Raw genomic sequence first — 23612 nt, 5'->3', positions numbered from 1 at the left:
AGGAAAATTGTTCACTTTTGCTTATTTTGTAGCCAAAAGCTGGGTCTCTTGGATCGGGTTCGCCTTTCTAATCCTCGTGGTAGCAATACTAAAGGAAAGCTATTTACCCCTCTGAATGTAGATGCCATAGAAGAAAGTCCTTCTAAAGAACCAAAGCCTGTTGGCTCAAACAATAAAGAGCGTTTCCGCACCGCCTTCCGCATGAAAGCATACGCTTTCTGGCAGAGCTCTGAAGGTAACACCCTTCCTCTTCCTCAGCCTGTCTCCTCCATGTCACCTTCTCCCACCCTCTTCCTTCCTCTCCTCCCTCCTTCCGTCCCTCCCTCCTTCCCTCCCTCCCTCCTTCCCTCCCTCCCCTGTGGAAGAACCCTGCAGTCTACAAAGTAGCCCTTTCCTATTGCCCTGAATCAGCTTCTCACTTGCCTTATCCTCAGCCCCTGGGCTGTGATAGGTCCCTGCACTCACTCCAAGAGCAGAGGGCCCACGTTAGCTGTTCTCCTGGGCCAGGGTCACCACGTGTGTCTGCACAGCCCCTCCAGGGAGCCTTGGGACATACCGCCATGGATCCTAAGGGTGGCCCTGATGAGTGCGTTGTCATGGAGGTCACCTTGAAGGATGGAGAGGGGCCAGGTGCAGAGTGATCTGGACACCTGGGGAACTCAGCACCCCCAGGGGTGGGAAGAGGTGTTGGAAAAGTGCCCCATGGGGGCTGTAGGAGCAATACATCTGTGTGCCCCTCTCACTTATGAAAAGGGAGGATGAGTAGGGCTCAGAAAGTGACCACCCCCCAGTCAAGGTCACAAGGATAATGACTGACAGAGCAAGAATCTAAACCCGGTCTGTCTGATAAACACCCACGTGTGTCCCTTTGCTGCCTCCAAAGGGCCACTCCGGAACCCTGGAATTCACATCACCTCCATCCTAGCCTTCTCCCCCAGCAACAGTCCTGACCTACAGGCACCTCTGACTCAGACTTCTGGATAACAGAAGGGAGATGAGGAGAAAGTCTGAATGACGTCACAACTGGAGAACGCATCGGGGTTTCTGAAATGGGAATGGAGATTCAGGAGGTTGAGTTTGGATGGCTCTGACCGAACCAGGTCCCCGAGCCTTTCCGAGTACTGTGGCCTGCCGTTGATATGTGTGTCTCCTTCCCTCCCAGATGCCGGGACGGGCGACCCCATAGCGGAAGACAGGGGCTACGGGAATGACTTCCTCATCGAAGACATGATCCCCACCCTGAAGGCCGCCATCCGAGCCGTCAGGTAACGCCCCCTCCTCCCTACCTGTGGGCCTCCCGAGGCCCCAGCTCAGCTCCCACAGGATGCGGTTTTGTAAAGTGCTCTTGGGCTTTGGGAAGGTGGGCAGAAGATCCCTCAAGTAACCCCTGAGTCAAGTCCAGAGACTATGTCAATTCTAAGGGAGCGGCTACATTAGCAGGTCATCCTGGAACACTCTTGCTCTCCCTTTTATAAAAATGCTTCCACAGGCCCCTGACAGTGTTTCTAACTGTCACCCTCTTGTCTGGCTTCGGCCACCATTTATTTTAAAGGATGTTGGGGAGGCAGGGATGTATTGACATGGAGTTTTCTTTTATAGGCTTCTTACTCAAAATAGCTTTTCTTCCGTCTGTCTTCATCCATCTAGTTCTTTTTTAATTAGCATTTTCAACAAGATAATCAAGGATAGGATTTTTTTGTCTGCTTCAAACAAGACTGTAATTCACCCTGGCTATTTCTGTTTTGTTTTGAATTCCACAAGAAAATAAAAATATGCTACCACTTCAAGAAACCTTTGACCAGGATATGGGCTTATAAGCACTCCGCCATAGTGGCAGTGAATTCTAGAAACTAAGTCGGAGTCTCTGAGAACTAGTCGTGATATTTTCAGAAGATTCCCAGTCCAATAGATCAGGGAGCACGATAGTTTATAATATGTGGCCCTCAGCAAAGCCGCTGACCTGGTTCCTCATGATCCCATCCTGTACAATGTCCCAGAAATGAGGCTGGGTAAAAACACAACTACCTGGATTCATAACTGGTTAAATGGTCTTATTCAAAGAAAACCAATGAATGAATCTGCGTCAAGCTCGAGGGAGGTCTCTGCTGGGATGCTTCATGGTCTGGCTTCTGCCCCATCCTTTTTAACATTGTCCTTGATGCCTTAGTTCAGGGGCTGGCAAACTTTTTCTGTAAAGAGCCAGGTAGTAAATATGTCAGGATTTATGATCCATAGGTCTCCGCTGTATTCAACCTTGATTTTGTAGTGCAAAAGCAACTGTAAACAGTCTAGAAATGAATGACTGGGACTGTGTTCCAACATAACTTTACTTTCAAAAACAGGCAGTGGGCCAGGTTTGGCCTGCAAGCCATAGTTCCTGATACCTACCTTAGATGGAGCTATGTAAAGGGCAGCCTTAGAAAATGACATACAATTGGAAAGGATGGCGAGTTGGGTATACAATCAATAGGCAAAAATAGTGTTTAGGGGCTGACGCCATGGGCTATGACAAACAAAATGAGCCTTGAATGCACCATAAAAAAGGCCTGTACATGGGACTTCCCTGGTGGTCCAGCGGTAAAGAACCCTCCTTACAGTGAAGGGGACTCAGGTTCGATCCCTGGTCAGGAAACTAAGATCCCACATGCTACTGAGCTCGAGCGAGAAGAGAAAAGAAAGAGAAAACCCGAACGCCACAACTAGAGAGAAACCCAAACGCCACAACTAGAAGAAAAGAGAAAACCCGAACGCCACAACTAGAGAGAAACCCGAACGCCACAACCAGAAGAAAGAGAAAACCTGAACGCCACAACTAGAGAGAAACCCGAACGCCACAACTAGAAGAAAGAGAAAACCCGAACACCACAACTAGAGAGAAACCCGAACGCCACAACTAGAGAGAAACCCGTTGCCGCAACGAAAGATCCCTCCTGCCTCAACAAAGATCCCGCGTGCCACAACTAAGACCCGACGCAGCCAAAAAATAAAAGACCTGTACATGTATGAGATGGGAGGACCTGGGTGTTTCCTACCTGGCCTATGATTAAAGGTTTTAATTGACACTATGCTCAGCAAGAGTTGAGCTCGTGATGGGAATTTCAAGGAGCATTAATCACCTAGGATGGCTTTACTGGTTCCCAGGAAGATGGGAGGGTTCAGCGTCTCCAAATTCTGGGCGCCCCACTTAATTGAGAACCTGAGAAAACTCGGGGAACAGAAGCTAGCTTTTCTCTTCCAGGAGCTCATAAGCCAAAAGACTTAAGGAGGCTATTGAGGAAGAGATATGTCAGCTGTCCTCAGATAGAAAGCAGTGTGACACAGGATTAGGACCGTGAGCCTTGTCCGCATACAAACCTGGGTTTGAAGGGAACTCTGACGTTATGAGCTAGGTGGCCCTGGGAAGATGCTGAAGCTGTCTCGGCCACAGTTGCATCATCTGTGAATTGATCTATTAGCAAATTGTTAATGCACTTAGCTCAGTGTCTGGCATGTAATGAATGTGAAATAAATGTTAGCTCTTATTGTTACTATGAATTTATTATTCAAATGAGTAAAAGGAGGTAGTCATGAAGGAGAGATGCCAGCCAGCCTAATTCAGTGTGTTTCCAAGAGGTAGAACCAGGACCAAGAGTTGAAACTTCTCATCAAGCTGTTTCTCTTTGGTTCTTTTATCCTCCCCCCTCCTCCGCCCCAGAGTTTGCTCATCTTGTATCATAATTTCTTTTACTCTCCACTCTTGACGTACAAATGTCTCTACTCTGCCTTGCAGAATTCTACAATTCCGTCTCTATAAAAAAAAATTCAAGGAGACTTTGAGGCCTTATGACGTAAAGGATGTGATTGAGCAGTATTCCGCCGGACATCTTGACATGCTTTCCAGGATAAAGTACCTTCAGACGAGGTAAGACAGCACACCTGGAAGGATGGTGCTCTCCTGACTGCCAAGGAATTAGAGCCAGGTAGACCTTAGAGCTGAGGGTGAAAGGCATTCACTAATCCACAATGCAGGGGAGAAATTTTAAGAACAAACATATTCATCAAACGCGGATGTCAAGGCCAACCAACACCAGATCAGACAGGCTGGGAAGAATTTCTATGACGTTGACACGGCCAAGATCAGCACCCTGATAAGGCCTCAGGGAGAAAAAAGGCATCTGTGCTACTGGCCCCTGACTGTGCTGCTTTGGATGTTGCCAACAAAATTGGGATTACCTAAAATGAGTCCAGTTGACTAATTCTAAATATAAATTTTCACCCAATTAAAATTTCATCAAGTGTTATTTATACTAGTGAAAATATGGAAACAGCATTGATTCCCAATTCCCAATAATTGCCTCCATTTTTGTTAAGCACCTGGGTGCTCTACATTTATGTCTCTAATCCCTTATAACCCCCTAAGTATTGCATTATAGCTGCCATTTTACCAGTGAGAGAACTGAAGCTCAGAGGACAATGGATTTGCCCAAAACTACCCAGCTAGTCGGTGGCAGAGCTGGAAGTCAAACCACATCCAGCTGGTTACAAAACTCCCATTCTCTGCAACATACCACACTGCCTCAATTCTATAAATAGTGATTAAGAAAATAATGGTACCTGCTCTCATTAAAAAGTTATGCAGCCATCAAATGACATGTTAAAAATCTATATAGTGGGCTTCCCCGGTGGTGCAGTGGTTGAGAGTCTGCCTGCCAGTACAGGGGACACGGGTTCGAGCCCTGGTCTGGGAAGATCCCACATGCCGCGGAGCAACTGGGCCCGTGAGCCACAACTACTGAGCCCGCGCGTCTGGAGCCTGTGCTCCACAACAAGAGAGGCCGCGATAGTGAGAGACCCGCGCACCGCGATGAAGAGTGGCCCCCGCTTGCCGCAACTAGAGAAAGCCCTCGCACAGAAACGAAGACTCAACACAGCCAAAAATAAATAAATAATAAAATAAATAAATTTAAAAAAGAAAAGATGACTACTATCTTTAAAAAAAAATGTATATAGTGAGATAAAAATTTCTGTGATTAGTGACTATATATATGCATAATATGATTACTAATAGTACACTTAGATACTTATATGGACATACATATGATTATATTTATATATAGTCTACCTAGACCTTGTGATGATATTAACTATGTTATTTGTATACTATGATTACAAAAATGTACACACGTACGCTTATTCAGAAATATACACAACACCTACACACTCTCCCTTACAGGGGCCTAAAGAAAAGAAATAAGACTTCCCCCAAGGGGTTACCGTAGCTCTACTGATGTGCTGAGTCCATGTGTGATTTTTTTTCTACTTTTTAAATTTATCAAATCTTCAATGAATTGTAAAAATATCCTTTTAAAAAGAAAATCATTTAAAACAACTAAAGGACACTTTGATGTCAAGTCATAGAACTGACATCAGGAAGCCAAAGTCCTGTCTGAGGCCCATTCTCAGACCTGTGTGAGATTTCAAATTGACATGAGTCAGGTCCTCTCTGGACCTCAGTTTTCTCATCTGAATATTTCACCGTTGGGTTGTCCTGCAGAGTCTATAGGACCATCGTGTTGAATGAATTGGCCATTAACGATGCTGTTGGGTTGGAAGAATGCTTATTTGTGACCTTCCTTTATCCATAAATGGAATACCAACTGTGACGGCCCAGCATAGTGGCGGGCACACGATCGGCGCTCAACGCCTGCCGAACGAAAGGATGTGTGAACAAGTTCTGAGCCTGACATGCTGTTATTTATGCAAATATGTCTCTCTGAGAGATGGAAGGAGGGAGCATGATGTCTAGGACATACCAGACTCCAAAAATATCAGCCCATCTTAATGTGCATTGAGTGGACCTTTGTACAGTCATCATGTTTGGTATTTATCAGGCACATGAGTTTCTGAGTGTTAGCGGGAGGTTGACTGCCTAAGTGGGCTAATCACATACCCCCAGCCATGCTGATACTGCAGGAGGCCAGAGAGAAAGGAAGGGTGATTTAGTACATGGTGGGGTCACTGGAGGAGCGATTGGGTTTGCAGAGAGACAGAGTGAGGCATGGCTTCTTCTGGGTGCATGGTCTTAGCGGTCCTAGGCCTGTGATAAGCCTTCAAGGCTGCTCCCACACCCTGCCCCTGCCGTAGCCCTGCAACTTGATGAGGGGAGGGGGTGGGGGGGCGTTTGTCTCCCGTTGTGCTGAGGGTGATGCGGATAGGGAGCTAGTGGCTTGAGCAGAAATGGAAGCAAGGTGTGGGAGATAGTGTTGGATCCATCCCTCTAATGGTCGGAGAAGCCTGCAAAGCAGCAGAGAAAAGAGAGCACAGCTGAAAACAGAGCCTATGGTTTAGAAAGAAAAACTCCCTAACTAGATGTTTTGGGTGGAATAAAAGAGCTGGAAGACCAGATAGGCTGTAGCACACATGACATTTCCTGTAAGAAATAACAAGACACAACTGTCACCCCGTCTCAGTGGTTTGGCTGCCTCTCTCCCCTGGGATAGAGAGATGCTCTCGGTACCCCTGGACCGAAAAAAGATAATGATACATTGAGCTTATAAATTCTTTCTCTCTTTCTGTCTCTCTGTCTCTCCCTCCCTCTCTCTCTCTCTCTCTCTCTCTCTCTCCCTCCCTCCCTCTCCTTACCTCTTCCTTTCCCTTTCCCCCTTCCTCTCTCTTGTTTCTCCTCTCCTTTATATTCCAAACCCACAGCTGACTACAGAGGGAAGAGGATGAATTGCTTTCCTCTCTTTTCTTGTAAAGCTGTTTTTAATTTAATCCCCTCTCTTTGTGTGCTCTCTTTCAGAATAGATATGATTTTCACCCCTGGACCTCCATCTACTCCAAAACATAAGAAGTCTCAGAAAGGGGCAGCATTCACCTACCCATCCCAGCAATCTCCCAGGTGGGGCCCGTGGTCATGGGCTGACACGCTGTGTGGTGCCAAAGCCCACAGAGCATCCCCAAATCTCAGCTGGGTTCCTTCTCGGTGGGGTGGGGTTGCCATTCCCCTAAGCCAGATGAAGAGAAAGAGTTTGAAGCCTATTGTGGCCTGTGGCCATTTGAGAGGTTTCTGTACAAAAGACTTGCAGCCCTTCCACCCAGACCCTATAGGTGACACTGCTTTTTATGGCTATTGAAAATGAAATTAATGGTTTCCTAGTTATAAAATAAGAGGAGGCTTATGAGCTTTATTGGAACCGAAAGAATATGTCATGTTAGCAGAGCCCAAGGCATTCCTGGTCAGCTGTCTTGGCTTTTCCTGCATCATCACCCACAGAGCCCAAGAAGGAAATCAGATGTCAGGTCCCCGACAACATTGTAACAGGTAGAGCTGTGTCCCTCAACAGAGCAGCTCTGCTCTCCCTCAAAAAATGTTTGAGAATTGTCCTTTGCTAGGTCCTCATGAACAAGGAGCAGTCCTTTAGAACAGCGGTCCCCAGCCTTTTTGGCACCAGGGGCCGGTTTCAGGGAAGACAACTTTTCCACGGACTGGGGGTTAGCGGGGGATGGTTTCGGGATGATTCAAACATATTACATTTATTGTGCACTTTATTTCTGTTATTATCACATTGTAATATATAATGAAATAATTATACAACTCACCATAAGGCTGACAGGAGACAAAGCTCAGGTGGTAACGCGAGTGATGGGGAGCGGCGGTAAATACAGATGAAGCTTCGCTTGCTTGCCCGCCGCTCACCTCCTGCTGTGCTGCCCAGTTCCTAACAGTAGCGGTCCATGGCCCGGGGGTTGGGGACCCCTGCTTTAGAAAGTCCACTGTAAAAGAAATGTACACTTCTTTATTCCCAAATGTCTTCAAGGCAGGTAGCATGAGTGAAGGGAGGTAGGCGTAAGAAATATTAGGCACCTTATCATAATAAGGCTCCTTATTATTAAAGAAGGAAGAACGTAAGGAGGATAATATACAGCATCTAATCTTTGGCCTCAATCCTGGGGATAGAATAGCAAGGGGTGAACGTGCCGCATCCCTAGGAGGTAATTGTTACTTTGTTCTGCTGTTGCTAATTTTACCAATGAAAATCTCTCTTTCCAGAGAGTCTGATTTCCCAAGAAAAGCTACATATCCAGACTTGATGTGCAATTCCCCATTTTTGAGATGGCTTAAATGTTTAGAACCCTGTGCAAGCCAAGGAAAACACTGGTGGGCTTGGATTCAGCACACAGCTCACCAGTTTTTGACATCTGCTTTAATTCAAGATTGCTCAGCCCAAGACAGGCCAGGGTCTTAGCAGGAGTCAGTAGCCTAGAGAGAAAAACCAACTGCCTAGAAAGTGCCAGACATGAATGGTTTCAAGCAATAGCTAGGTGCCCTGAAAGGTCTCTTCTACATAGAACAGTATTGAAACTAACTGGAATTTAGACAGATATGAACTGTGCCTGGCCAAGGAGCAAATGCAGCACACGTCTCAATCCTGTTACCTACGAATATCATCTTTTGCATCATTTTCCAGATTTCACATCTGTTTTCCAGTCTTAACTAAACGGAACAGATGAAATGTTGGAATATTGGTCCCCACTGTGTAGAATTTCAAAGATGAGACAAACCCTCCCCCACTCCATCCTCAACCAGTCGCCTGAGACGGAAAGGCCGAGGAGCATAATTTAAAGGAATCAAACACTCTGGGCACAGTTATTAACCTTGACACAAAGCTTCCTAAGAGCAGCTTAATATTCAGCTTCAGGACTTCCCTGGCAGTCCACTGGTTAAACTTCACACCTTCCTGCAGTAAACACGGTAAGCATGAGATGTCCCTGTTGAAGACAGGAAAATGCTGGCCTTTCCTGATGCCCATTTGCCTCCAGAGTTGCGTGGCCTCTTCCAGGCTATGTCAGCCTGAACACGAGAAGGATAGTTCCAGGGGCCACAGCCCACCTAGCTGAAATGACCTTGCAAGGCAAAAATAGATATCACGATCTTACAGCATTATGGGCTCTTTCCTAGGAATGAACCATATGTGGCCAGACCATCCACATCCGAAACTGAAGACCAAAGCATGATGGGGAAGTTTGTGAAAGTCGAAAGGCAGGTAGGTCCTTCCTTTCTCTCACCAAAAAACAAGTATGTGAAATTTATTTTCAAATGTCGTTTTTTTCATAGGGAGATATAACATACTTGAGAATCTACCATTCATAAAAGGATCTGGAAATGAAATCGCCGATTTAGCACTTTACTGGTTGGGTGATCACATTCAAGTGAATAAATTGTTCTGAGTCTTAGTTTCCTCGTATGTAAAATGGGGATTTTAATACCTCAAAAGGTTGCCATGAGGATTAAATCAATTGATACCTGTAAATTATCTACAATAGTAGCTGGCACACAGTAAACACTCAACAAATGGTAGCTACTGTTACCATGAACTTCATGGTGTTTAAGGAATGTTGGTGACCTTCCCCACATTTATTCGTAATCTTCCTTCCCTGAAAGTTTGGGTCAGTGTGTGGCCTGTGTGAAGGGGCCTGGAGAAGGGCAGGCTATGGGTGGGGTTCATTCAGGACAGAAAGAAACCCATTCAGTCACAGCACCCTAGGTAGCCCACCTCTCATTTCTGCAGTAAAGCAGCTTAATAATTTCAGGATCGTTTGCCCAAATTTACACTAGATAAATAGCACTGTCAATTTCCTTTAGGATTCCTATCAATCCTTTTATTTTATTCAGAACCTAAAATTGGATCTGTGCAGAAGAAGCAAGAGAAAATTTGAATGATTATTCTTTTTTGGTATATCAAGAATATCCTTTTCCATTTTAAATTTTTAATTTGTCATCTCAGCTCTTCCATTTACCTGCTCTGTGATGTTTGATGAGTTACTTCATCTCTCTGTGCCTCTATTTCCTCACCTGGAAAATAGAGAGAATAATAGTATCCACCTCATAGGGCTGTTATGAAAATTAAATAAGTTAATATCTTTAAAGTGCATACTAACTGCTAGAGAAGTATTAGTTATTGTTAAGGCTTGGGTACCAACTCAGCCATTACCTAGTTCTACACTTTGTGTCTTCCTCTGTAAGAGAGGATGGTAGACCTGCCTGCAGTGCTTCCTGGTGAGTTATGAACTGTCAGGGAAAGAACATCCCGTGCACACATGAATGCACACTTGTGTCTGTGCACTCAAAGATTTTGATACGTTCTCAGTTTTGTAGGTAAGAACAGATAGATGCAGCTTATCTCAGTGTATCTTCCACTGGCCTCCAAGACCCCTAGGCAGGGTCTCCAGTTCTGAGAAGCTCAATTCTTGCTAACCACTGCCCTTGTATCTTCGGGGCTTACATCACCAGGTAGGGGAAATGTGCACAAACAGTCTAGATGCTTCTGTAAGGGGATGTTTGCAAATCAAGAACTCCCGCTCCTAGACCCAAACAGCAGCAGCAAGGCCACCTCCTCCTCGGGTAAAACTTGTCCTCCACCCATCTCTCTGCTTCCGGCTTTCTGGAAAGTCCTTGCCCTGTTTTTTTTTTTTTTTTTAGATTAGCACGAATCCATGCGCAAGGCTCAGAATCAAGAGGCACGAAATAATTAGCTGTTATGATGATTACGACTTGCAAGAGCCCTCTTCCTTTCTGAAAAGTAAATGCTATAGTTTTTCCTCCCGACCAATAAAACTACCCGCAGGTCCGGAGAAAGCAGTGATTCACGGTTCCTCGTATTTTCCAGGTTCACGACATGGGGAAGAAACTGGATTTCCTGGTGGATATGCATTTGCAGCATGTGCAGCGGCTGCAGGTGCACGTCACCGACTTCTGCCCGACCAAGGGGACCTCCTCGCCAGCTGAGGTGGAGAAGGAAGAGGACCACAGGGATTCGGATTTGAAAACCATCATCTGTAACTACTCCGAGACCGGCGCCCCCAACGCCCCCTACAGCTTCCACCAGGTGCCCATTGACAAAGCCGGCCCCTATGGGTTTTTTGCCCACGACCCCGTGAACCTGTCCCGAGGGGCGCCCAGTTCTGGCAAGGTTCACGCCACCCTTTCCTCCTCGGCGACCACCTATGCGGAAAGGCCCACCGTCCTGCCTATCTTGACTCTTCTCGACTCCCGAGGGAGCTACCACTCCCAGGCTGAACTGCACAGTCCCTGCTCGGACCGGCTCTCCCCCCAGCAGAGACGCAGCGTCACCCGGGACAGTGACACGCCCCTGTCCCTGATGTCCGTCAACCACGAGGAGCTGGAACGCTCTCCAAGTGGCTTCAGCATCTCCCAAGACAGAGACGATTATGTGTTTGGCCCGAGCAGGGGGTCAAGCTGGATGAGGGAGAAACGGTACCTCGCCGAGGGTGAGACAGACACGGACACAGACCCCTTCACGCCCAGTGGCTCCATGCCTTTGTCGTCCACGGGGGATGGCATTTCTGATTCGATATGGACCCCTTCCAACAAGCCCACTTAAATGGGGTCGTGGGCTGGCTCCTCCTTGTAATGTAGACAGACTTTGTATAGCTCACTTGCTCTCACACCCGCCATGTACCTGTGAGATCCCCAGCGGCTGCATCAAACGCATGCATGTGCGTGGTAGCCCCACCTGGGCTGGGGCTTCTCGTGGCCTTTTTCTTCTCCAGGTCACCACAGTGAAGCCGCTTCCTTTCAAGCATGGTTTGCATGACTTTACACTATATAAATGGTACCGCTAACCTCTTTAGGATACACATTTATCCGCTGTTCTTACTTTGAATCATGACTGGACCAGTCCAGAGAGAAATGACTGGTGAGCCGTGCCATGTGTCTGTGTGGTTGACTGGCTGGGTTTTGGCTGGGTGAGCAGAGAAAGTCGTCTACGTTGTTTCTAGCATCACTGCCCCTTTGTGTAAAACAGTCCCACAATTAACCGTTTTCTAAAGCAAGCAAATAATTCTCTCAACAAAAATACATTGCGTACCAATGAGGTTGCCTCCTGAGCTAAAAACGTGAGGGCAGGAACGAGATAGTCATCACATCTTCAAAACCAAGAATTTAAAACATTATTTTATTAAGGAAAGGCTGGAAAACCCTTCCAAAAGCTCTCAAAGGGACCTCACTTAGTCTGTCATTGTCAACTATCATGCCCCAGTTTCCTCATCTATGAAGGGTGGTAGCAGGTGTAACATGTCGGATGAGTTGTGACTAGGCAGGGAGAAAACACACACACATGCACATTGAGATAGTTCCCAAATTATGTAGCCAAAGATAACCAGATTTATCAGCAGCGGGGTGCCCCTCAGGGCAGGAGTTCAGTGCCTTCAAAATGAGGTTCCAATTCACATTCTTCCCCGTGATACTTGTATAAAATATCCATCTCAAATAGGAGCTAGAGTCAAGAGGGCACACAGAAATTATCCAGTCCACGTCCTTCCTTGTAAAAATGAGAAAGCTTAGGCCCAGGTAAAGACATATGCCCAGGGCCACTCCACTGTTCCCCGGAGAACTGGGACTCAAAACCCGGTCAGCTGACTCACTCCAGGCCCCGGTCCCTCCTGCCACACCACTCTACAGTTTACACAACAGGACCGAGATGCCTGTACTCTGTTGTGTGGAAAGCACTCGTGACACTGTTTATCCAGCGGGAGGAGGAGGTCTGCTTTTATTGCAAAACATGTTTGTCGGATGCTTTGCATCTTGGATCCAGAAAAAAGTAATAATACAAGTGAGCTACAACATTCATTAATATGCAAATAGACAAAATTTCCAGAACCATCCATTTTTCCTCCTCTAGATTTTTTTAAACCACACATAGCTGTAAGACTGGCTGAGCTCACCGTCCTACTATATAAGCATTAATATGAAGCAGAAGCCATCCTGCTAGGAGACGTTGCTACTCTCTGAAACACACTGATGGGAAAGGTTTCCGTTAGGCTTGAGGTAATTAGCTAAATGACTACACTGCAGTGTTATTGTCTCACTCTTTTCATACGTCTAAGCACAGGTTGTGGATGGTTGCCTTGATGACAATCAGGATGTTTGAAACGGCCTAAGCGAGTGTCTACATCCCACCGATGTTCTCCCTCGCGGTCTTGTCAAGAGTCATAATGGCTGTGGCAGACATGATGGCTGATGGTCTCATCGTTCCCTAATGCAGGGATCTTGCACTATATTGGAGAGAGGAGCTCCTTCCTCAGAGATTGGTTTCTTTCAACCTATGTGTCAACAGGTACCTTGTAAAAGGCTCAGAGTACAGTAATAATGAAGGGTCAGCCCCTGACTTTAGGAACTTACAACCAAAGCCTGAAGTCCTTGGCTTTGTGAGTGGTAAAAAAGGAGTTTTACTTGGTGAGCCCCACGAATGGATGGGTGTTGACTTTGAAGTCCGAGGTAGGAAATACACAAGAGTGCGCACATACATCAGACGTGAAACCCCCTCCCCCATGGTTTGCCATTTGACTTTCTGGCTATCTGAAGGGCAAAGGGCGTGTGATCCTCCTGACTCCCTTCAGTATGGCTGCAAGTGCCGCTGGAGTTGATGACCTAAGAAACCTTATGCCCCTTCCTTAGAGTTCGGTTCTTGATTCTGACCTTCCTGGAATCTTTTGTCAAAAATGATTGAGCCAACTAACATACCAATTATTTTTCTAACTTATTAATATTCTTGCAGAACCTACTGGCCTCAGTATCTTACAAATAGAGGCATTTTCCAAGAACTCAATGGAGTTCCCAGCTGGAAGAGTGAGACTTTCTCATCCTCAGGTTAAAAATAGTTACCGTGGCGCCAAAGTTAGAGGATTACCTTAGGTTCTTTTAGTAACTGATGAAGAATTGGAGTTTGTATTATTTTCCAAACCATTAGAGGACAGTCTAGCTTCCCTGCTGGATCATAAGGCCAGGACGGCAGGGATTGGGTTTGTGTTGATTACGTACCTCCAATGCAGTATGTTGTCTTTATCAGTGTAGACAAAGGCAAACTACATCTTCATGAATGAATAAATGATAAGAATCGTAAGAGCTGTTCTTTCCCATCTAAGAAAACAAAAAAGAAAGAAAAATCATCTAGAATATTCTGCTTTGATATTCCTTTAAAAAAAAACACATTCCAGAAATGCAAACCAAACCTACTCAAGTTGCCTGCCCACAGACGACATCATCAACATGGCTGGCATTGATGAAGTAGAAATTCAGAGTCTGGGATTGAACATAAGTTATTAGGAGAAACAGTGTGTGCTTCCACAAACATCTTTTTGTCAAACAAAAAAACCCAGCATGATGAAATAATCCAGCAGAATTGGTAAATAACACAGCCCAAGATTATTCTACTTCAGATAAACCAGTGGTTCTGAAGCTTGCCCAGGAAATTGCAATAGTTTCAGCAGAACTCCATGAAATAATGACAAATGAAGGATGATATTCTCAAGGGAAACTATGATATATGTATTCAGTCTCTGTGTCACAGCATGATATATGCAAAATTGAAGAGGTCGTCTTTTAGCAGGATCAACATTAATGAGATAAATACACTTTCCAAATGTTAGGTGAAGGGTGATCCTACTGGGCTGAGAAGAAAATACTTGAGATCAGTTTTGAGTTTTGACTATCAGAGACTAGCACACAAGCAAATACTGAAAGTTTTTTTGTTCTTTTTATTGTGAGAGAAAAGAAAAATCAAATTGAGCAAGTACTATTCACTAACTGTGTTTGTTCTGGAAACTGAGAGATTAGACTTATTTGACATGGCGTTGATATTATAAAGCTCTAGTTGTCATGAAAACATAGCCAGGAAACCCCAAGGTATATACTGTACATCAAATGAGCTCATTAATCAACAGTATGCATTTAATGCCTATTTTGTGCAAGACAGTTCCTAGACACTAAGTTGAAAGAATAATTACTTATAGGAAATGTTCACATAACAGGAGCTACTCATAACTGGCCAAGATCATTGTCATAATTCCATGCCACTCTAATGAGCGTGATAAAAACGTTCCTTTGTTTATTCATTTACGAGATTTATTAAGCACCACTGTCTTCTAGGCACTGCACAATGCACCAGAAGTTTGGAGATAACGAAAAATACAGACTGCTATCAAAAAGCTAGGAATCTGGTGGCCTTGAATTATTAAAGGTCCCTTTAAATTATGTCTACCAGAAGCGGAAAGAACCTGATTTCATCCCTGCAGACAACTATACAGACAGGAATGCTTCCTAGGTTGGAATCAGTGAGAGACTGAACATGGAAGAAAGTGAAAGCAAAAATTCTGCATCAAAATCGTAATGACCCCATCAGCTCAGGGACGGCTGATTGGATTGTATGGGGACTTTGAGTTTGGGTTCAATGCTTTAGACATTATAGCTCCAGACAAGCTGTGGAAGAAGGAGTTTCTGGAGTACCTGAGAAGGCTCTTGGAGAAATCAGCTTTGTCTTCCTCTCCAAATCCCTACCATGATTGAGACCAGGCAAGGAGCTGAGCTACTTCCATTTCATTGTGTTGACCAAGAGAAGCTTATAGTAAAGACCAATATACAGTATCTATTTAGAGAAAAGTGTCACTCTGCTTCTGGAAACCTGCACATCAGATTCTCCTGGGACAAGAGAATAAATGTGTCCAGTGTCCTAAGAGGCCAACTTCACTTTGGAAAGTGCACCCCAGCTTCCTCCAGAAGATGCCCCGTAGCTACTCTTTGTTTTCCTTGAATACATATCCAGGGCACCTAGAACCCCAAGGATTATCTTTGCTTTCTGAACCCTGGGCGTCCTGAGGAATCTTCCCATGTCCTCACTCGTCTTTGAAGGCTTGCTTGTTTCAGGATGAACTTTTAAACAGACTGTAAGTCCTTTCTTTGTATTCAAATCAACCCAAAGTTCTGTGTTACTGATATTACACCATTTAAAACTGAGCCAACAGTCCCCTAAATCAGGTGGCAAGTATCACGATGCCCAGGTCAGAACATGTTAGGAACCAGCCTATCTGCATAGCTTTAGTGCTTTAGGAAACCAGTAATGAAAAATACCAAAGAGCTCAGAAGGATATAGAGATGCCCTGGATGAAAATTTGAGTTATATTCAAACGTCTTTGGCTTTCCTGATGTGTTTTGATTTTCAAAGACACAATCCATATAGATAAAGCCCCTACTACAATGACTGCCATATCCGGGGTACTGTTATTCATGTCCTTTTTTTTACAGTATGTATGGACCCCATTGCCTGAGTCTTGGTATTAATCATGAACTCTAAATTTACACTAGAAAATCTTTTTCAGAAAAAGAGTGGTGAAGATACAATCCCAATTTTTACACGACAAAATCAGGCACTTTCACAATTGCTATTTAAATAAGGACATCTCTAGAAATAGAAATGCTTACTTTTTCCATCAAAATAAGGAAGAGCAGGAATGTCGGAATGAGGAGAGCAAGACTGTTGGATCCCAGTGGTTGGGCTGCGGCAGTTCCATGGGACTGTACCAGATCTGTACCAGATACTGCACCGTTGTCTCGAAGGATGATTTGTAGGAGGTAAAGCCAAATAGAAGGAATAATTAGATATAAAGAAATGAGTGTTTTCAACGAGGAAATTCAACCGTGCCATGATGTCTGTCAGACAGATGCTAGCAATGAGTGGAGAACTTCCAAGAAAGAGTTTTAAGTTTGCTGAAACCCTCCTCAGGGGGATTTGTTCCCAGCTTTGAACAGCCTCAACTCTGGCATTCCTGCAGGAAAACTGTGACTAGTGTTTTGCTTTATTATCATAGACACAGGGAGGTATAATTTCATAGATTCTTAGATGCTCAGAGCAAGAAGAGACCTTAATCACCCAGACCACCTCTCTTTTTATATCAGGAAGCAGAGGCTCAGAGCAAAGGGAGTCACACTTAGTCGATCAGTGATTAAATGAGTGGTTGTGTAGCAGAATCTAGAACTCAGGTCTCCTAACTCCTGGACCAGATGTTGGAGATCAAAAACTAAAAGTAAAATACCCAGTGAGAATAAAGTATTTCTGTTGAGCCCAGGAGATGAGAGAGAACGTCCTGGTCCACTGGAGAAACTGCGAAACCAGACACATGTGTCGGGACATCTTCCCATCTCTGGAATATGATTGAGGATCCCATGCCTTGAAAGATGACATCGCTCTTTCTTCCAAAATCCTGCTGTGTTCCAAAGCTGTAGACATACCACTGCTGCTGTGTGCGGTTGAGAGAAGGAATGAAGAAGAGCACTCCTCCCCTCCGCTCCCCTGGCCTCTCCCCCAAGCTTAGACTGGTTCAGCTCTTTGGTCCATCACTTGGACTCACTCAGCTCCAGAGTGATGCCTCAGGTTATATCCTTACCTATAAGCCAATTTACCAGGATTTCTCCTTGAAAAAAATGTATGGGCTTGATTTTAGGAAATGGGATGTGATTTCTTTGGGGAAGTATATGACCCCAAGTCAGTAGGTCTACTGAAGTTGTCCCTTTGCCCTGGGATCTCTGGGCCCCACCTGGGCACAGCCTGGCTCCTCCTGCTTTGTCCCAGAGAAAGTCTGTCTGGGTCATATCACAGCCAGGTATTCTAGTCTTCACCAAAAGCTACAAAGAAGCAAACAGGATTCAACTGAAGATATCTTATGTTCCTGTAACTAGAAAATTATTTTAGGAAGTCAACAGGCCTCCGTTGGCTCAAATGAGGATTTCCATAGTTGGTTTCCACTTATATTGTGCTTGGGATAGATTTTCCAGAATTTGGCAGGGCTCCCCTTGTTAAAGCCAGTAGCAGGATGTTCAGTTCTCCTGAGTCAAGAGCTCCTAAGAGATAGAAAGAAAGGTGGTCAAGTTCTTGGATGGCAATAGGTGATGCAGTGACTTTAATGACTGTCATTCTGTCAGCCTTCACATAGCACCGTTCTAAGGTTAAAATAAGTTTCAGAGGGAAATAAGTCAAAAACGGGGTCTATGTAAGAATAACCTGAGTGTGACTTATAATTAAGCGGTCAAAAGCCTTGCCCAGGGGCTAGGAATATATCTGTAATTCCTCTTAGACTTGTCACATGGACTCTACAATTTGTTGCCTAAGAGTAATGCAAAATGAGAGCATGTTTTCCTTCAGTGTTCTACTCTCTTCCTCTGTCCACAAGACTGATGTCAGGGAAGGGGAGGAGAACCCACCCTAAGCTCTCTTTATGAGCAGCACGTGATGTCATAGTTCTCTCTCTCGACTTCATGCAATCCTCATCACAACCCCACTGAGAAGGTATTACTCTTTCCATCTTACAGAAAGCTGAAGCTGAGAGGAAGAAGCCGTTAACCAAAACCCATGTACCTCCAAAGCCCATTCTTCCTCCCCACCCCAAGTCTCCCAGGTCAATAGAAATGCTCCCAAATCATGCCCTGTGGGCTTCCACAAAGCCGTGCCCTCCCGCACCCCATCACCTTTAAGTAAAATGGTCACAGTCCTGTCGGTTCCCTGGAGAGAAGAGTGATTCTTGCATTGACTGTTCCCCTTGCTATTCGGCGGGTCCTGCCTGCTCCTTTGCGTGGTTTCACGATCCAGCTGTCGTTGGCAGAGAATAACGCCACCTAAATTGTCCATCTGGTTCATGTTGGAATCGGTCAGCTCTGGGAGTTTGGTGTGGCTACAGATTATCCCACAAGTGCCCCTTGTTCTTTGCCCCCAAGGATTTCCTTTCATTGTTTTAACCAAACAAGTTCAAATGTCCCTCCTGACTAGTCTTTTGTCTCTAGACTGTACCTTTATTTCAGAGCTTAGAGATCCTGCAGAAACAGGTGAGTCTTCAAAAACATCCTCTGGGAGGCCAAAGGCTCAGAACAGTTGTGTTTCTCTTTCTCGATATGAAAAGATCGAGGTTCCCAGTGCAAGCCAACCTGATCTGATAATTGGGCTCTTCTTTTCCCTCCGAATCCTTTTCCAAGGGAGGGGAGCGCAGCTCCACCCTCCGAAGTTCCTGTGAGGGTTCAGGGAGTCCGGGTGGGATGCCAAGTTCGGAGACCGGCAGCCACCTCGTTGTCAAGTGTCAGAGGCTTTGCTGTTGGAGATGTGAGGTGGGCCCTGCCCCATCCTGAAAATCACCTTAGAAAGATGCACCAACTTCATCAGATTCGTCAATCATTCCCTGTTTTAAAGAGGAAAAGGCTTTCCGCATTGCTTCCAATGGGGTATGGCTATTCTTCTCTTTCTTTTTTCTCTTTGTGATGTAGCAGTGATGGAAAACACCAATCTGAACAGCAAACTGAGGTTTCCAGTGACATGAATCCGTTGTATCTGATTTGGGATTGTATTTTCTTTAACCCCCTTTTACGGCATAGAATTCTGGTGCCTTGCTCCCTGAATTTGTCTCCATGCTACAGTAGGCTTTCTTCACATTCTGGCTTACATGGGAACACAACTCTTCCACAAGTGGCCTTTAGTGCTCTTTATAATATGATTTCCTGTAATTTTTAAACTGTATGTGTAATTTATATTCTGGCTCTGTCCGATATTTGAACAACTTTAATAAGTTGATTTCCGTATATATTATGCAAACAATTCTTACCTGATTTTTTATGTTCTATCTTAAAACAAATAAATACCGCACCACTTATTAATAAATAGACATTTCAATGATTGTGTGGCAAAATGTTCTTTGCTTCATTAACAACACAGAGTGACAAAGAAAGACAGTTCATTACCAGTTGTGGGCAGGAGGAATAGGAGGGGATTTGAGTATGTTTGTAAGAAGTGGTTGAGAGGCAGAGAATAAAGACACAAGAAAGAAAACATAATTCAATGTTTTCATAGCTACAAAGTACATGATGTGGATTGCACACCTCCTTAGAAACAGCCACTGTACAGGTTGTAGATGTACAGAGTTTAGTAAAACATTATCTAATCGTTACAGTTTTAAGACATTATTACTCCATTTTTATAGGTGAGAAAATTCAGACCCAGAAACATAAGAGACCTGCCCAAGGACAGACATTAATAAGTGAACAGTCACAAGTAGGGCCCAGGACCATCTACCCCCAAGACTCATGTTACTTCCTTTGGAGAAGCTTCCCCTTCTAGACCATGTTGGGGGGAAGACCACGTGGGCGACTCAGAGAGAATGTAAGTCAACGGAGAGGAAATTAGTAAAGCTCATATCAGATGGCCTCTCTCTGTTGTCAGTACAGCAGGAAGGGATGTTTTCTCATGAGAAAGAGGGAGTTGGAGCAGGGAAACTTGGGAGAGTTACTCAACCTTTTTCTGTCTTGGTTTATCATCTGTAAAGTGGGGAGAAAATTGTGTGCCTTGAAGGGTCATTATCCTAGCCAAGGATCTGGCACTCAGCGAATGTTCAGTGAATGACAGCTTTTGACTCTATCCTGTGCCCACATGCCTGGCTGCCTTAATTTGGGCTTCCGCAAGAATAGAGACAGAATGTTGGATGCAGGTAGTATATTTGGAAAGTGATCCCAGAAAACACAGCTGAGAAAGAGTGGAGAGACTGGAACAGGGAGGGAGAAAAGCCAGTAAAGAATGAGCTAATCCTTGTGGGTAAATGGGCTCAATTCCACCAGGAACCCCCCGAGAACCCATGTGAAATACACCAGAGAATCATTCCACCTTGGGACAGGCATCTGGGGCATTCATCCACGGAGCCCTGTTCTTCCCGGGTTGAGAGTTGCCCCTGGGATATAAATTCCCCCCTCTGTCAGTTTTCCTGTGCTACAGCTGAGCAAGCTCCCAGGTGCAAAAGCTCTGAGGCAGAGAAGCAGAGAGACGTGGCCAGAGAAGCTGTCTGCCTGCTGTGACCTGTGTACTGTGACCACAGGTGAGCTCGCAGCTGGGCAGAGGGAAAACAGCATGGAGAAAAATCAGCATGTGGTACATAAGCCCACTTGAAAACCCTACATACACACAGGGAAGCAAAAACCCAGCCAGGTTGCCACAAATCACTCCGTAAGTCAAAGGACAAAGTTGGCCAACACTGGGCAAGCTGGTCGTGGTGCCCATGAACTTGTTCATTATTAAAACAGTGCCTGTAACCACTAGGAAGCAGTGTAGAAGGTCTGCTAGAAGATCAGGCCCACATTTGTCATTGTGAAGGCCTGTGGCTGACAGGTGAGAAGAGCATCCACTCAGCAAACATACGTCCCTCCCCCAATAAAACACACCCACCTCCGGTCTCAGATGACTGCCTGCCAGACAGAAAAAGAGCCTAAAAATTATATCCCTGAGAAAATCCCTTTCCATCTGCACAAATGGAGCAAAAGCCCATTCATAACCTCTCATCCCAGATCCTCCTGGGAGCCAGTTATTGTTCTTAACAATGTCGGCTTCCAACAATGAGCTCGGGCATCCAGTTGACCTGAGACCCTGTGGCTTCCCCACAGTGAAGACGTGTAAGGTGTCTCCCCTGAGAAAAGTCCAATTGTCCTTGTATCCTGCCTCCACATCAAATATGAAAACATTCCCAGCAATTTATCTTCTGGTTAAATTGGGCAGGTCAGCCCCAGGCCAGTGCAGGGCAGGTGAAGTTAGCAGAGAGAAGCAGAAATGAAATTAGAGAAGTAACAGAGGTCCAGTCATGAACAGCCTCCTGGGTCATGATAAGGACATTTGCTTTTACTCTGAGTCAGACAGGAAGTCATGCAGGGCTTTGAGTAGAGAGGTGAGAAGATCTGATGGGTGCTAACAAGGGGTTCTCTAGCTGCTGGATTGAGAATACACTGAAGGAGGCAAAGGCAGAGGCAAGGCGATTAATCAGGAACACTAGTGCATTAGCAATAATCCAGGTGAGAGCCAAGAGTGGCTTGGACCAGGGTGATGGAGGTGGTGAGGAATCTTAATATTTAGAATCTAGATACCTTTTAAGAGTAGAAATGACAGCTATAGGTATACATATATCCCCTCCCTCTTGGACCTCCCCCCCCTGCTGCCCCTTCCCACCCATATAAGTCACCACAGAGCACCGAGCTGAGCTCCCTGAGCTATACAGCAGGTTCCCGCTAGCTATCTGTTTTACACATGGTACTGATTCACTTCATTGTACAGCAGAAACTAACATGACACTGTAAAGCAACTATATCCCAATAAAAATAATTTAAAAAAAGAACCCAGCCACAGACAATTAAAACAAGAATAAGAGTAGAAATGACAGGATTTTCTGATAGATTGAATGTGAGATGTGGAAGAAGGAGAAGAATCCAGGAAGATTATGCAGTATTTTATTTGAGTACGTGGAAGAATGAAGGTATCATTAATTGAGATGGGAGTAGATTAGGGAAGGGGCAGGTTTTTGCAAAAGGACGTGAATTTGGCTTTTTAAATGTTAAATCTGAGATGCATATGAGGCATCTAGTGGAAATGTTCTGTAGATAGCTGAGTGTGGAGTTAAGATTATTTAGGGCTGAAGGTACCTATCTATCTGTCTGTCTGTCTATCTATCTATCTATGGATTTGACAAGTTATAGATAACCTTTAAAACCATGAGACAAGATGCGATCTCCAAGTGAACAAGTATAGAGAAAAAAGAGGAGACACCTGAGGACTATACCCAGCAACCTCAAGAGGTCAAGGAGACGAGGAGGAACCAGCAAAAGAGGCTGAGCAGAAGCAGTTGATGAAATAGAAGGCAATCAGAAGAGTATGGCGTTGGGGATGCCAAGTGCAGACCTCATCGCATGGAGGGAGTGACCTATTGCAGGCACAGAGCGCTACTGAGAGGTCGAGTGAGCGGAGCAGTTAGCCACATGGGAGTCATGGAGACCTTGACAGAGGCGGTTTGGGTGGGGTGCTGCTGTGATGCCTGATTGGCGTGGCCTTGAGAGAGAGGAGAGGAGAGGAATTGGGGGCGTTGAGTAGGGAAACTCATAGTGACCATGTTAAGCATACAGTTCCATGGTATTGAATAAATTCATAACAGTGTGCAACTATCCCTAACTTCCATCTCCATAACTCTTTCCTTCCTGTAAAATTGAAACTCTGCACCACCCATTCAAGAGTAACTCCCCATTCTCCCGTCCCCCCCATCCCTGGCAACTACCATTCTACTTTCTGTCTCTATGATTGTGACTATTAGGTACCTCGTACAAGTGGAAGCCTGCAGCATTTGTCTTTTTGTACCTGCGTTTTTAAGTACAAGGAAAATGAGCCTCAGAGAGGTCAAGCAGTTTGCCCAAGGCCACACAGCTAGCCAGTCACTGAAGCAGAACCAGGGCTGTGGCTTTTGTTCCTGCTGCTTCACCCAGAAATGTTACTGTTAGCACAACAGGTATATTTCACAAGAGTCAACCAAAAGTTCAGAAATGCAATCTTTCTAGGCAGACAATGGGTAACAATTCTCAAATGTCTACCTTGAACCAGGTGCTGTAAGCCCTTTCCTTATGACCATTCTATCCTTCTGACAGCCTTCTGCGGTGGCTACTCTTGCGATCTTCATTTCATAGATGAGAAAAGTAACGTTGAGATAACTGATCTCCCTAAACTGAAATGTACAGGCCATGAGGGCAGGGATCCAGACTGGCTTATTTGGAGCTGAGTCCCCAGCACCCTGAAAAGGTCTGGCACACAAATGGCTCTCCTCTACCATTCCCGGAGACAGTGTTTGGTCCCTGCCTCCTCTTCCGACAATATCCTCACTGTCCGCACCTCCTGCGTGGGTCCCAGCTGGCCTGAACCGTTGTAGGTGCTGGGGATGCAGGATGCTTGAGGTACAAGGGTACCTGCCCTGAAGCTACACACATACACACAACCTACTGAGGG

At 45.2% G+C, this 23612-nt stretch overlaps 1 protein-coding gene across 1 annotated transcript in view; it reads left to right on the top strand.

Moving 5' to 3' along the window:
* The window catches only part of KCNQ3 (potassium voltage-gated channel subfamily Q member 3), a 298454-nt gene extending 286834 nt beyond the window's left edge, over nt 1–11620 (top strand). Inside the window, exons 10-15 of the mRNA XM_068525522.1 lie at nt 33–235; nt 1163–1265; nt 3770–3901; nt 6782–6880; nt 8942–9026; nt 10650–11620. Of these exons, the coding sequence (XP_068381623.1) occupies nt 33–235; nt 1163–1265; nt 3770–3901; nt 6782–6880; nt 8942–9026; nt 10650–11384 (1357 nt within the window). The 3' untranslated portion in view covers nt 11385–11620. The remainder of the gene's footprint in view (nt 1–32; nt 236–1162; nt 1266–3769; nt 3902–6781; nt 6881–8941; nt 9027–10649) is intronic.
* The last annotated feature ends 11992 nt before the right edge of the window (nt 11621–23612 follow it).

This window comes from Eschrichtius robustus, chromosome 17, assembly GCF_028021215.1.
Source record: "Eschrichtius robustus isolate mEscRob2 chromosome 17, mEscRob2.pri, whole genome shotgun sequence".
In the NCBI taxonomy this organism is placed as follows: domain Eukaryota; kingdom Metazoa; phylum Chordata; class Mammalia; order Artiodactyla; family Eschrichtiidae; genus Eschrichtius; species Eschrichtius robustus.
Note: the sequence above shows the minus strand (reverse complement) of the source record. Positions and strands in the feature narration are given on the sequence as shown.